The following is a 12,280-nucleotide window of genomic DNA, read 5'->3' as shown; positions in this document are numbered from 1 at the left end:
AGGACCAGTGGTCAGGGATGATGGGAATTGTAGTCCAAAACATCTGGAGGGCCGAAGTTTGGGGATGTCTGTTGTTGGGGAACAAGATTATCCTTGGTACACTTTCTGTTGTTGAACTCTGGCTGGCTGGGGTGGGGGGAACATGTAGTAGGGGCTAAATTAAATCACCTAGAGTTACAGCAACAATAGGTTTGGCACAAGGAACACTAAGAGCAAAATGTCTGTTGTGATTTCAGTTTTCTCTATCCCTTTCTTTGCAAAAGTCCTAAACAAATAGTTGACTTAGGAGTAATAGCTGAATCCTGATTGAACCATGCTTCAGATTATGAGGGGTTTCGTGCTACATGAATCTATGACAGGTACAATGCAGTTCACCTACATACAAGGTGGTTTGTTTGTGGCATATTAAATCTAATAAACACTTCACGTGATGCCTGCCAAAGTGCCCAATTATATGAAACTGGCAATTTTGAAGTGTTTATTTTGTTAATGGCTTGGCATTAAAAAACTTATCTTGAAGGAAAAAGGGTTGTCAGCGACACTTGGAGCACAGAATTTTTAAAGTCCTCATGAAAAATCACCAGCATTTTAGGGTGAATTTATTCTAATATACACATGTCCATGTGCAACCTCCCTTAATATACAGTATGCACTTTTGTTATACTGTATTTGTATTTTTCTGCACACTTTATCCCAGTATATGCTTTACTCAGCTGGAGAACGGCACTGCGAAATTCAGATAAGTGTGAATTTCAAAGGATAGCTGTGTTTTGGTTCTCATGTCGTTTCAGAAAGTGTGGATTTGGTAGATCCACCTTTAAATGCGAACTGATTCAAATTTCTCCACCATCCCTAGGTGGAGGTCTTCCTGCGCCCAGCCCAGAACAGTGCCATTAGCACAGGGTCCATATTTTGCCTGTGTGGGCCAACAAAAGTGCAGTTGATGGATTGTCCCAATCTGGGGTGTACCAGGAAGGGGCTGAACTAACCCCACCCTTGTCGCCTGATGACATCAGGCCCAATTGCTAAGTCAGTTCTAGGCTGCTATAACTGCAGGCTGTTTCCTGCGCACCATGTTCCACCCCACCTGGTGAATGCGGTGGTGGCTTAGCCCCTGAATGCACCTTACTGTCTTATATAATTTTCTGAGCATGTCTCTTCAGGTGGTTGTTAAATGACTCCATTTTATTATTGATTTACTGTAACTCTTTTTAGCTTAAGCCCCTTTTCCTGTAAAGCAGTTAGATGAATAATGTCCCTAATAAATACTGGCATATTTACAGAAACAAGGCAGTAAACGTAGCATCTCTAAGCAATAACATAGCCCAGCTACTATGTGGACCTAGTTCAAAATTCTATATCTATAAGACATCACAAGAAGAGTCCTGATGGATACAGTCCTTAATTTTGTTCCCCTAAAGGGTGGCCAGATGCGTATGGGAAACCCACAAGCAATAGCCCTCTGCCACAGTTGTTCTGCAGTGACTAGTATTCACAGACATATTGCTTCTGCTGATGGAGATAATGGATGGTAGTCAACTAAGTTTTACTCACAGTAACCCGATTAAAATTAATGGACCTAGCTAGGCATGCTCGTTAATTTCACTGGGTCTGTTATGAGTAAAACTTACCGTAGTTGAATACTAGCTTGGATTACTGCAACTTACTCTATGTGGGGCTGCCTTTGAAAAGTTATGAAAAACATCGACTGGCACTAAAAGCTGCAGCCAGATGGTTGACTGGGGTTGGTTATAGGGAGCATACAGCTTCCTTATTACGGCAGCTCCATTGGCTACTGGTCTGTTTCCAGGCAAAATTTGAAGTGCTGGTTATAAAGCCCTACGTGGCTTAGGTTCAAGGTATCAGAAATACATGTTCCCTCATATGAACCTGCCCAAGTTCTGAGATCTTCGGGGCAGGGGGGGACTTCTCTCAGTCCTGCCACCCTCAAAGGCACGCTTGGTAGGGGCATGGAGAGAGGGTCTTCTCAGTGGCTGCTCCCAGATTTTGGAACTCCCTAGAGAAGTTAGACTGGCTCCCTGTTTGCTGTCCCTCCACTGGCAGGCAAAATTGTATTTCTATAGCAGGCTCAGCATCCACTGTTGGACAGCTAGTATATGCTCTTAATATAAACCCTTTTAGGGGGTAAAAATAAAGAGTGCCTGAACCTTCAATTTTTTTTGGGGGGGGGGATAGTTCTTGGATACCAGAAGGAGCACAACACTACTGACTTGCAGTTCACGTGGCCCAAGAACCAAAAGTGAAGCAATATCTCCTGTTGATAAAGTCTCCTTATTTGTTCATCTTGTACAAGGGATATCCTGTTTGCAGCATACTCGTTTATGTTTGGTATGTCGGCGATAAGCATCAAGGCCATCACTTAGCATGTCCTTTTGAACAAGGCTTTAAAAAATCTTCCGAAGGAGTTGCAGAGCTTTTAACCCCCCCCCCACTATCCCACTCAAAATACTGGGGGTGGGGGTGGGGAAGAAACTTGTTTTTGTAACTGGTTAACAGAGATTTTAAGTATTCCGGCAGTATGGTGGAATTTCTGATATAGGAAAATTAAGTTCATTTATCCTAAACGCTGTACTTTTAATCGCATTATATTGTAGCACATGTAATATAGAAAATACAAAGTTTGATAACATCATAGAAACTAACTTGCTCATTGCATTATAAGCTCTTCATGTACAGTGCAGCTACCTCTAAACGATAACTCCCGTTCATCTCCTTCTGTGATCTACTAGTCTTCTACTTGCAGAATCATCTTTAGCATTAAAAATAATGCTCTAAAAGAGGATTAGACAAATCTGCAGAGGACTGGGCTATTAGTGGCTACTAACTGCAATGGTGGCTATATTCTGTTTTTGCTGTCAGAGCCAATGTGCCTCTGAATAACAGTTCCTGGAAACTGCAGGTGAGCAGAGTGTCCTTGCAAACATGTCTTAGTCATCCTGGGTTGCTCAGTTGGTTAGAGTGTGGCACTGATAATGCCAAGGTTGCAGGTTTGATCCCTGTATGGCACATTGCAGGGGGTTGGACTAGATGATCCTCAGTGTCCTTCCAATTCTATGATCCATCTTGCAGGCTTTCCACAGACATCTTGTTGGCCATTGTGAGAACAAGGTGGGTGGATTAGATAGGCCATTCACCTGATCTACCTGGCTAGTCTAATGTTTCTACGTAAGATTTTGCTTCATAGGCAAACAATAGTGCTCTCTCTATATAAAAAAATGTAAAAATCTTGAAAGTGTCGGCCACACTTTTCTCCGTAACCGCTTGACCGATCGTCCTGAAATTTTGACACAACAATCCAGGCCACTTCCCGAGGGTTGTTGGGGACAAAAAACCCCTCAAATTTCGCATCTGGGCAGGTAGAAACCTGATTTTCCACCAAGTCAAACAGGGCCCTCAAGTGGCGTTATACCCTCCCCCCCCTCCTGTGAAATCTAAGCCACACCCACAAACCAAATGACATCATCAACCAAGCAACTGAAACCACCAAGGCGGCCATTATCAGACCCCTAGGCCTTTGTTTTATATAGACCCCTGCCAGGCCCCCACTAGGCTCGGGGGGGGGAGATAACCCACAGCAACACACTTGGGGGCACGGCAAGGGGTTTTTACTTTTTTACTTTACAATTTAGCACCACTACCTCCCCTAAATCCCCTACCAAATAACCACAAGACAAAAATAAATACCATCCTTCAAAACGTCATGAGATACACCGGTCACGGAGAGGGGACGACGACAAACAGAATAGATCATGGATCGGGACACGGGGCAGTCACCGGGATTAGCCACAACAACGCGCCACACCCACAAACCCCACCTCCGCCACGAGATCCTGTCAAACGGGGACGCTGAGGCTAAGGGGGATCTGAAGGGGGCCTATTACCAGACAACAGAGCCAAGAAATGGAGATACAGGGCGGAGGCCTCGGGTCATATTTAAATACTAGCCCAAGCCAAGGCCTCGCCTCTACTTTACAGCCTAAAGACTAGGCCTTGGCTCCATTTTACAGACTAGGCCTCAGCTCTACAGCCCTTTAAATACTATCCCAAATGGAGCCCTGGATGGGAGGTGGGGGGAGGAGGAGCCCAAATAGGTCATGGGCTGACGTAGGGTGGGGGGGAGCAACTGTCCAACAACCACCAAAACAGCCATTCCACCCCCAAAGCCCAAGCCCAAAGCCTCTCCCGGCGGCTGCATTAATAAACGCCTGGCAGCATTAGGTAGTCGTTCATCATTTCTCCTAACACGCACTTGGGGGCACAGCAAGGGGTTTTTGCTTTATAATTTAGTGGGCGTTGTGTCACATGCGAGGCTCCGGCGGCCATTTTAAGTAAGGGTAGTCGTGTCCCTTTTAAACTAGGCTTTACTGTGTTTCTCCGAAAATAAGACACCGTCGTCTTATATTTATTTTTCCTTACAAAACCCCCACAGTGGCTTATTTTCAGGGGATGTCTTATTTTTTTATTACGTGTCCAGCCTTGCCTCTTCCTTGGGGCCCTCCAGAACTGCGCCTATCACTATGTCTTATTTTTGGGGTATGGCTTATATTGCGCAAATACTTAGAAATCCTGCTATGGCTTATTTTATGGGTATGTCTTATTTTAGGAGAAACAGGGTATATACTACAACTGATTGCAACCCTCTGTGTCTTTTTTTTAAAAACAACAACCATGCACTTTCTCTCTCCAGTTTAAGTCCTCAGATATTTGCAGTGGCCATCCCCCACCCCATTTAAAATCCCCTACCTTCCCCTTGCCACTTCCTGGGTTTTTTATGGAACTGAACAACTCGGCTGCTTCAGAACGCGCCTTCTGTTGCCAGGCCCTTGCAGGGCCAGACAGAGGCCTGTGCCAGGTAGATAATGTGTCCCTGTTTTTAACCCTTTTGTTACTTTTTTCATTTTACTGATTGTGAATATGCTGACCGAGGCCCCCTTTAGATTCGGAGGCCCGCGCCAAGTGGCCCATATGACCCCCCTCTTTCTGTCTGGGCCTGTCTGTTGCTACGGGGCTGTGGGGCTTTGCTATTTGACAACCCCACATCGGGATTTTTTAAGTAGTTCTCTGCGTCCCAGGGCGCATCATCACCCCCGATCCTTAATCTAAATATATAGAAATGTTCACGATGCGTGCGCAGGGGCCAATGTATGGAGATACAGCGGGGAGGGGACAACAGAGGGCTCAGACAAATGGGAAATGGAACCCAGAAACTGACATTTCCTTCTCCAAGGGTGGGGGCCAATGTAGGAAGATAACAGGGGTAGGGTCCAACACTCCCCAGGGACGACAGAAGGCTCAGACAAAAGTGCATGCTGGGAAATAGAACCTAGAAGCTGACAGTTCCTTTTTGAAGGGTGGGGGCCAAGGTATGGAGATACAGGGGGGAGGGGCCAACACTCCCCAGGGACAACAGAGGGAAGGGTATCCTACCGAAACACAGGGATGAGCCGGGGTGGAGGGAGGAGGGGCAGGATACGTCATGGATCGGGACAGGGTGGGGGGGATCACAGGAAAGAACCACAGCAACGCGTGGCCGGGTCAGCTAGTGTTAATCATATTTAGGAGACACTTCAGAGTCTAACAAAAGAACAAGGGGACTGATTTAGTTTCAGCAAGGGGACCCCTTCATCCCTTCAGGGTTTTTTTCTCTCATTTGTTTATGCATATATCATAAGTATATTCCACTTATATAACAAAGTCCTCTGAGCAGTTTATGAACCTATTGAAAATAAATTCCAAAATCACTTGCCATGGTGAGCTGGTATCATTAGCCACTGGGTGAAGGGAGGAGCAGACTAGATCTGTCTAGCACTTCGTGAAACAGAAGAGTGTTTAGCATAGCTACTGGCTGTATGTATAAACAGTGGAAATCTCATGTTTGCCACTGTATAACCTGTTGACTGGTTCTTTGAGAATGTGATTCATGTGTATAACTTTTATATGGCGTCAGAGCAGCACGAAGTTAAATATTTAAACATCCATCTGGGCAGTATTTGAAAACATTAGCCCAACCTTATGTGCTTAATTTTATAATTTCAAGATGTGGAAGGAAAAAATCAGTTGAACAATTAAATTTAATTCATAGGATTCCCCCCCCCTTCTTTATTGTGATTTTAAAACTCTCCATAGGGACAGATTGCTTATTAACTCCACCCTAAGGCTAAAGATTGGGCAACGTAATTGCCTCCATGATCTCACCTTCTGTCATTCTTTACTACTTAACTGCATAACTGGACTGAAAAGTAACCAACTCCTTTTTTCTTAAAGTCTGAAAAAGCAGCTTAGTCAGTTTAGATATTTGCCCCTGCATATGTGTTCTCGGGTTTTGTTGTTAGCAAAACACACACCCTCAAATTGTGTACAGTGAAATAAATGTTGTCATGTGCAGGTAATGTAACCTAACTCCCAGTTGTCAGAAAATGTCAAATTCAAGAGATTGCTTGAGCTAAGGCACTTTGAAAAGCATTCCCATCTAAAATACTGCTTTCACTTCCTAGGTCAGAAAATGTAAAATTCTAGACGGGAGCTAAACACTGGAGGGTTCACTGCTTCTTATGCTAAGATTGTTCCTTATTTCTGGTTGGCAACTACTTTTCAACAGGGTCCGTACTTGAACTGAGCAAGGACTGGAGGGCCAAAAACATTAGCACACACCCCAACTCATGCACAAGCTGCATCACAGACAAACAACATTTTAATCGTTTCTTCCCCTAGAATGAATATCAGCAGGGGCTTTGATGGTACTCGCCTGTTACACATTACAGGAATCAGTAGGAGGAATTCAGACTGTTTCCCCATCATCACCATCTCTGCCTTATAGCATGAAATCATGTTGTCTTACCCGCCGATGCATTTTGCGCTCTTTCAGTTCCTTCTCTTTGGGATTGTTGCCAGCAATGACTGTGAAGACACCTCTATTACTGATGTGACCATCTCTGTTTCGTTTTGTCTGAGAAGTGCATGTTTTGTGCAGGCTCTCCAAAGCTGTCCCGCACATTGGTAGTTCCTTGAAAACATCTTTGTCCTCCTCCTCCTCTTGATCTTCTGACAAAGAAGCTTCTATGTTTGTCACCTCACCAATCTGAAGTTTGGAGTTAATCCTGTGCTGTGAAGATCTTAAATGTGAACATGTGCAAGCATTTAACCTGTGTTTTAATTGAATGGTTTCAGGAGCTCTGCCCGGTTTCTTGTCAGAGTTTGGTCTAGGAAGAAACTGGGAAGGGGGCTGGGCTGGATTGTCTGTGGCTTTGTAATTTGAGGAATATAATAATTCTCCATCCAGCTGGTTTTCCTCAGGCTCTCCATCAACATACAGCTGGACAGTAACTTTGGTAAGTTCCAAGGATGTTTCACTGTATGTCAAGTGAGACATAAATGAAGGTCTTGGAGCTGTTTCCAGAAAACAACAATGGATCTCCCCTTCTATTTCTTCTTTTATCTCCTCTGAAGTCTCAAGTGGCTTGTCAGTTTTAGCAGGCCTAGAGTAAGACATCACCTCCTCCTGATCAAATGGCTGCACTTCCGTTCCATCAAGTTTAATCCATCAGAGAAGGCCAAATTGCATTTCATTGCTGGACATCTTCTTATGCAGTCTTCCATTTATTTATTGGGAGCTACATTCTTTTAGTTACCTGGAGAAGCGCAGATACTATCCAAGACTTCTTTGTTCCTGAAATTCAAAATACTACATTAGAAATGTTACTGCATGTAAGCTCAGTCTTGAGATTCAAACCTTCAGGCTTCTTGGTAGACTTTGACCTTGTCATTTGTCCCCCCACCAAAAAAGAGAGAAAAGAAATGATAAACAAAGATACATGTATGCTTTGATTATTCAGAAGAACAGCATGTTGTTTAGAACACAGAATTCATCTTCCTGAGAATCTTGGGCTCTTTGGGGCAGCGCCCTATGAAGTGTTAGAGTATATACACCATACACATTTAAAGCACATGACTCTCCAAAGAATCATGGGAACTGTAATTTGTTAAGGGTGATAGGAATTGTAGGTCTATAAAGGATAAACTACAGTTCCCATGATTCTTTAGGGAAGTCATGTGCTTTAAATGCATGTTGAGTATGTAGCCGTAGACGGATAGGTGGCTGAATAAAGATGGCGCTAGATAATGGTTGGCTGAAGATGAAACGTTGACAAGTTTTCCCTCCTCTTTTTACATGTGTTGCTACAGAGATGTCATGATTTGTTAAGCCACAGTTTCCCTCTGGTATCAGAACCAAGAAACTGCGCATTACATGCTTCTTACAAACCAGTATTAGAAACCACAGTATTATCCAGGTTTATTGCAATCCGGGGTTGCAGGAAGTGATTAAACCATATAGCTTCCTAGATTGATTACTAGGGAAACTGTGGCTGAATAAGGCACATGAGAACGGAAGGGTTTGCTGGAGGAGGGAATTCTTAAGCTCATTGCTTGTCCCTGCTGCACCAAACCAGTTTGTTAGACTGGGACTGGCCACTATGCTGTAAACAGTGTTTGCAACAGAAAAGACACTATGTGGCCAATTAAGTGTCTTTAAATACCCTCATACACTCCTCAGGAACCTGATTTAGGATGGCTGTTTCACAATCCACAAAGCATGCAATCTCATGTTTTCTTAACTAAGATAAGCTTAAAGCTTCCTTGAAAAAAGATCACAAAAAATTGTTAAACCCAAAAAGCACAATGCAGTTATTATTGTCTATAAAAAGATAATATGGGGAAATGATTTTGGGTACAGACTTGTCTTCATTTTATTAAAATAATTATCCCTGTGTAGTCATATTTAATTTAGGAAATATTTTTGACATAGCAAGTAGATCATACAGAATCACACATTTCTGCAACTGGATGATTATGTGGCTGCACAAAAATAAACATTTATAAGAGCACCTAATTCCATACATTGAGAATGGCATAGATTGAGCAGTAGAGCCAGTGAAATGAGTTGGACTTAAATTGATCTACAGTGAATATGACTAAATCAAATAGAACCCAAAGTATTTATTTTTAAACTAGCACTCATTTTCATATTATCCATTTGGTGTTTGTTTTTTTAAGGAAAGCATATTTTTTGGTTAATTATCGCTTGGTGGTATCTGTAAAGATAATTGTTCTGACAACAGAATCAATGTGTATTGATTACCTGGTACACTTTAGTTGTCGTTTTGCCCTTAAAAGTAAGTACACATGAAGGATTGTTATTTTTTACTTAACCTGCACGCTTGAAGCGATAGTTAAACCTGGCAGAAGAAACTGCAAATTAACTTTTTAACAAATAGAGCTTGTTAGTTTCCACTCATCATTTGATAGTTACTTTTGATTTCTTAAAAATGTTTTTATCGCCCCGAAGAGAAATAAACATGTAGAGGAAAAAAACCCACACAAACCAAGGGACTAAAAATAACGCATTTGTTATGGATAATTTTACCTGCTCTGTTCTGCAAGACAACCCCAAATTCAATTTTTTCCATGAGTGCAATAGTAGGATTCAGCAGCTGAAATATCTTCCAAATGTTGAGGCAGAACAGAAAGGGGGTATGAACAGATCCTTAACAAAAGGCATTTCAGATTGCTTGCTATACAGGAACTCTGTCAACAGAAGTATGTGTGAAAATCCCTGAGGCTAGAAACAGCCTTCTGCAAGCACTGGCCAAGTTATTCTGAGAAAGAAGACAGAAAAGAAGGGGGAAAGGGATGGGAAGCAAGCATGCTTGAAAGGAACAAAAAATCACTTCTAAAAATATAATTGTGACCTGATTCTTCATACTGTCAGGCCATTGCACGACCCCTTTTATCACTAGAAGCACCTGGAGTCAGTTTTCACACTGAATGCATCATTAATGTGTTTGCTGTCAGGTTTTGGACGAATGGCTTGGGAATTTCTTTTCATGCAACACTTTTTACATCTACTCAAACCAGATAAGAAACTCATGCAGTGGAGGGGGGGGAGCACCCTTTCCCCCACAGACAAATAAAAATGGGAGCGATGGACATGTTTTTAGTATTGTTTTTGTGGTGCTGACATCATGCAAGAAGCTGTGGGTGGAAAAAGCACGCAGCCAGAATTGATTGTGGATATGATCGATAGATTATGCCCTTGAAATTGCACGGGCCTTGAAACTAGACCGTAGCGGCCTATAATTAGGAGTGGAGGCTGGAAAATCTGTTGATTGGAAGGAGCACCTTTAAATATTTCAGGGGGTCTATTGCTGATCCCTGGAGTCTCCTGGTTCTGCTGATTTCCCCCTCTAAGCATATTAAGCAGTAAGAAGAGAGAAGAGACTGGTTCAGCTAGAAATCTAGAGACCTAGGAAGCTGCTTGGCTTATACCAGTTCAAACTAGCAGTCCATCTTGCTCAATGCTGTCAGCACTGACTGGCAGCAGCTCTCCAGCCTGGTTTCCCAGTCCAGGAATTGAACCATGGATATTCTGTATGCAAAGCAGTTACTCAACCACTGAGGGGCGGCCCTTCCCCAATTCTCGGCTTGGCTTTTCACTCTCCCTCTGGGTGGCAGTGCAGTTTGGGATCAGATAGATCGAGGGCAAGTGGCTGGCATAGCTGCCAAGTTATCCCTTTTTTAAAGGGATTTTCCCTTATGCTGAATAGGCTTCCTCGCGAGAAAAGGGAAAACTTGGCAGCTATGGTGGCTGGGCAGTGGTGAGGTGGGGAGTGGGCCCATAAATGAGCAGGCATTTTGCTCAGTGGTTCCCCAAAATCTGGAGCCAGCATGAGACTTGGTTTTGTCTTTGCACAATGAAAGTCTTTACCCACATAAGACAACATTTTCCATGTACTTGCTCTTGTCCCCATTTTATGTTGTAATGAAAAAGGCAAAATAGTTATAAAAAAAAAACCAACAACAACAGTCAGTTAAAGTAATAACTAGACCTGGCCTTTTTATGTTCTCTTCCGTATTTGGTGATGTCACTTCTGCGTTTGGGAACTAGAACCCCCCCCCCCCGGTATTGGCTCCGTGCCTGGAGAGAAGGTGGTTTTCCTGTCACACACAGGTGGCCTGGCCTGCTCCTTTGGCACTGACTGCAAATGGAAGGTAATACTGCAAGGTTATAAGCAGAGTTCAATGGAGAGCCACAGTAAGCCGCCTCTAGGCCATCAGTTCACTTCCTACCTTTAAATCCCCTTGCCAAAATAAATATGGGGCTCTTAAAGTCTTTCATTCTAGCCTCCTTTGTAGTTTCCCCTCCAAGCTGTTGTCTTTCCTCTCTGCTTCATATTTTGGTTACCGGTAGTTTTAGGCAAGGCTCGCAACCAACGCCTTGTTGGCCTGGATGGATACAAGCTGTGCTATGTCCACTTTCAGGTCTTTAATCAGCAAACTCTTTTCACAGGTGAAAGCCTGCTCTGCACCAAACAACATCTGGCTTAAACCGAATGTGACAATTACAGATTTATCAACCTTTCAGGCATATTTCATAATTAATGTCAATGAAGTGCAATACAGGGAAGAGAAATGCCCGTCAGCCTAACGTCTTCAGTATTTTTCTCTCCCTTGACAGCCCTTTAGTAACAGTTTCCAAGTGTGCCTTATCATACTGTTAAGAAAGATGATGTTTCTCATCCTTTTTGATGAAGCTACACTGCATTCACAGAAGGGATATTACATATAGCTGAGAAGTCATTAATCCAGTGTTGACAGCGAAGCAGGGCAAATTTAATTTATTCCTTGGAGATTTGAGAGTGACTAATCTCAGGTGCTGACCCCAAATGACAAGTGGCAAGAATCCAGTGGCAGTTTTCAATCTGTTAGCAAATATATATATTTAAAAAATCAATAACTGTATTTGGTTCTGAATTTGGCTAGGACAAATGTGTATAGTCTGTATTTGGCTGGGGGTATATTCAGCAGGGCCGGCTCTAGGTAGAGCCCCAGTGGTGCGGCGCACCAGGGCGCGGGGCCGGCAGGTGGGGCGCTGCGTGGCGAAGCCGCGTGGAAACCATGCTGCACCCTGCGAGGGCGGGGGCGTCGGAGCGATCTCCGCCCCTCAGCGCCAGGGCGCCCGACCTGCTCGAGACTGCCCTGATATTCAGGCTGCTCTGAGCAATTTTGATAGCCTGGATATACTTAGCACCTCTGAGGATGTACACAAAGTTGCACACCATCACTTGGCCCAGATGCGACCTAAAAGGAGGAACATGGAGTTGGTGTAAAGCAGCTGCGAAAAGGCAAATTCTGTGTTAGGGATCATTATGAAAAGGATTGGGGAAATAGCCACAGCCAGTAATATCAGGGGTAGCCGACCCAT

The 12,280-nt window shown here is 43.5% G+C and overlaps 1 protein-coding gene across 1 annotated transcript in view; it reads right to left on the bottom strand.

Annotated features, from left to right (window-relative positions):
- LOC132592036 (uncharacterized) overlaps nucleotides 1-12,280 on the bottom strand; it is a 60,818-nt gene that overhangs the window by 31,349 nt on the left and 17,189 nt on the right. Inside the window, exon 2 of the mRNA XM_060274000.1 lies at nucleotides 6,860-7,687. Within this exon, the coding sequence (XP_060129983.1) occupies nucleotides 6,860-7,510 (651 nt within the window). The 5' untranslated portion in view covers nucleotides 7,511-7,687. The remainder of the gene's footprint in view (nucleotides 1-6,859; nucleotides 7,688-12,280) is intronic.

This window comes from Zootoca vivipara, chromosome 4 (genome assembly GCF_963506605.1).
Source record: "Zootoca vivipara chromosome 4, rZooViv1.1, whole genome shotgun sequence".
Classification (NCBI taxonomy): Eukaryota; Metazoa; Chordata; class Lepidosauria; order Squamata; family Lacertidae; genus Zootoca; species Zootoca vivipara.
Note: the sequence above shows the minus strand (reverse complement) of the source record. Positions and strands in the feature narration are given on the sequence as shown.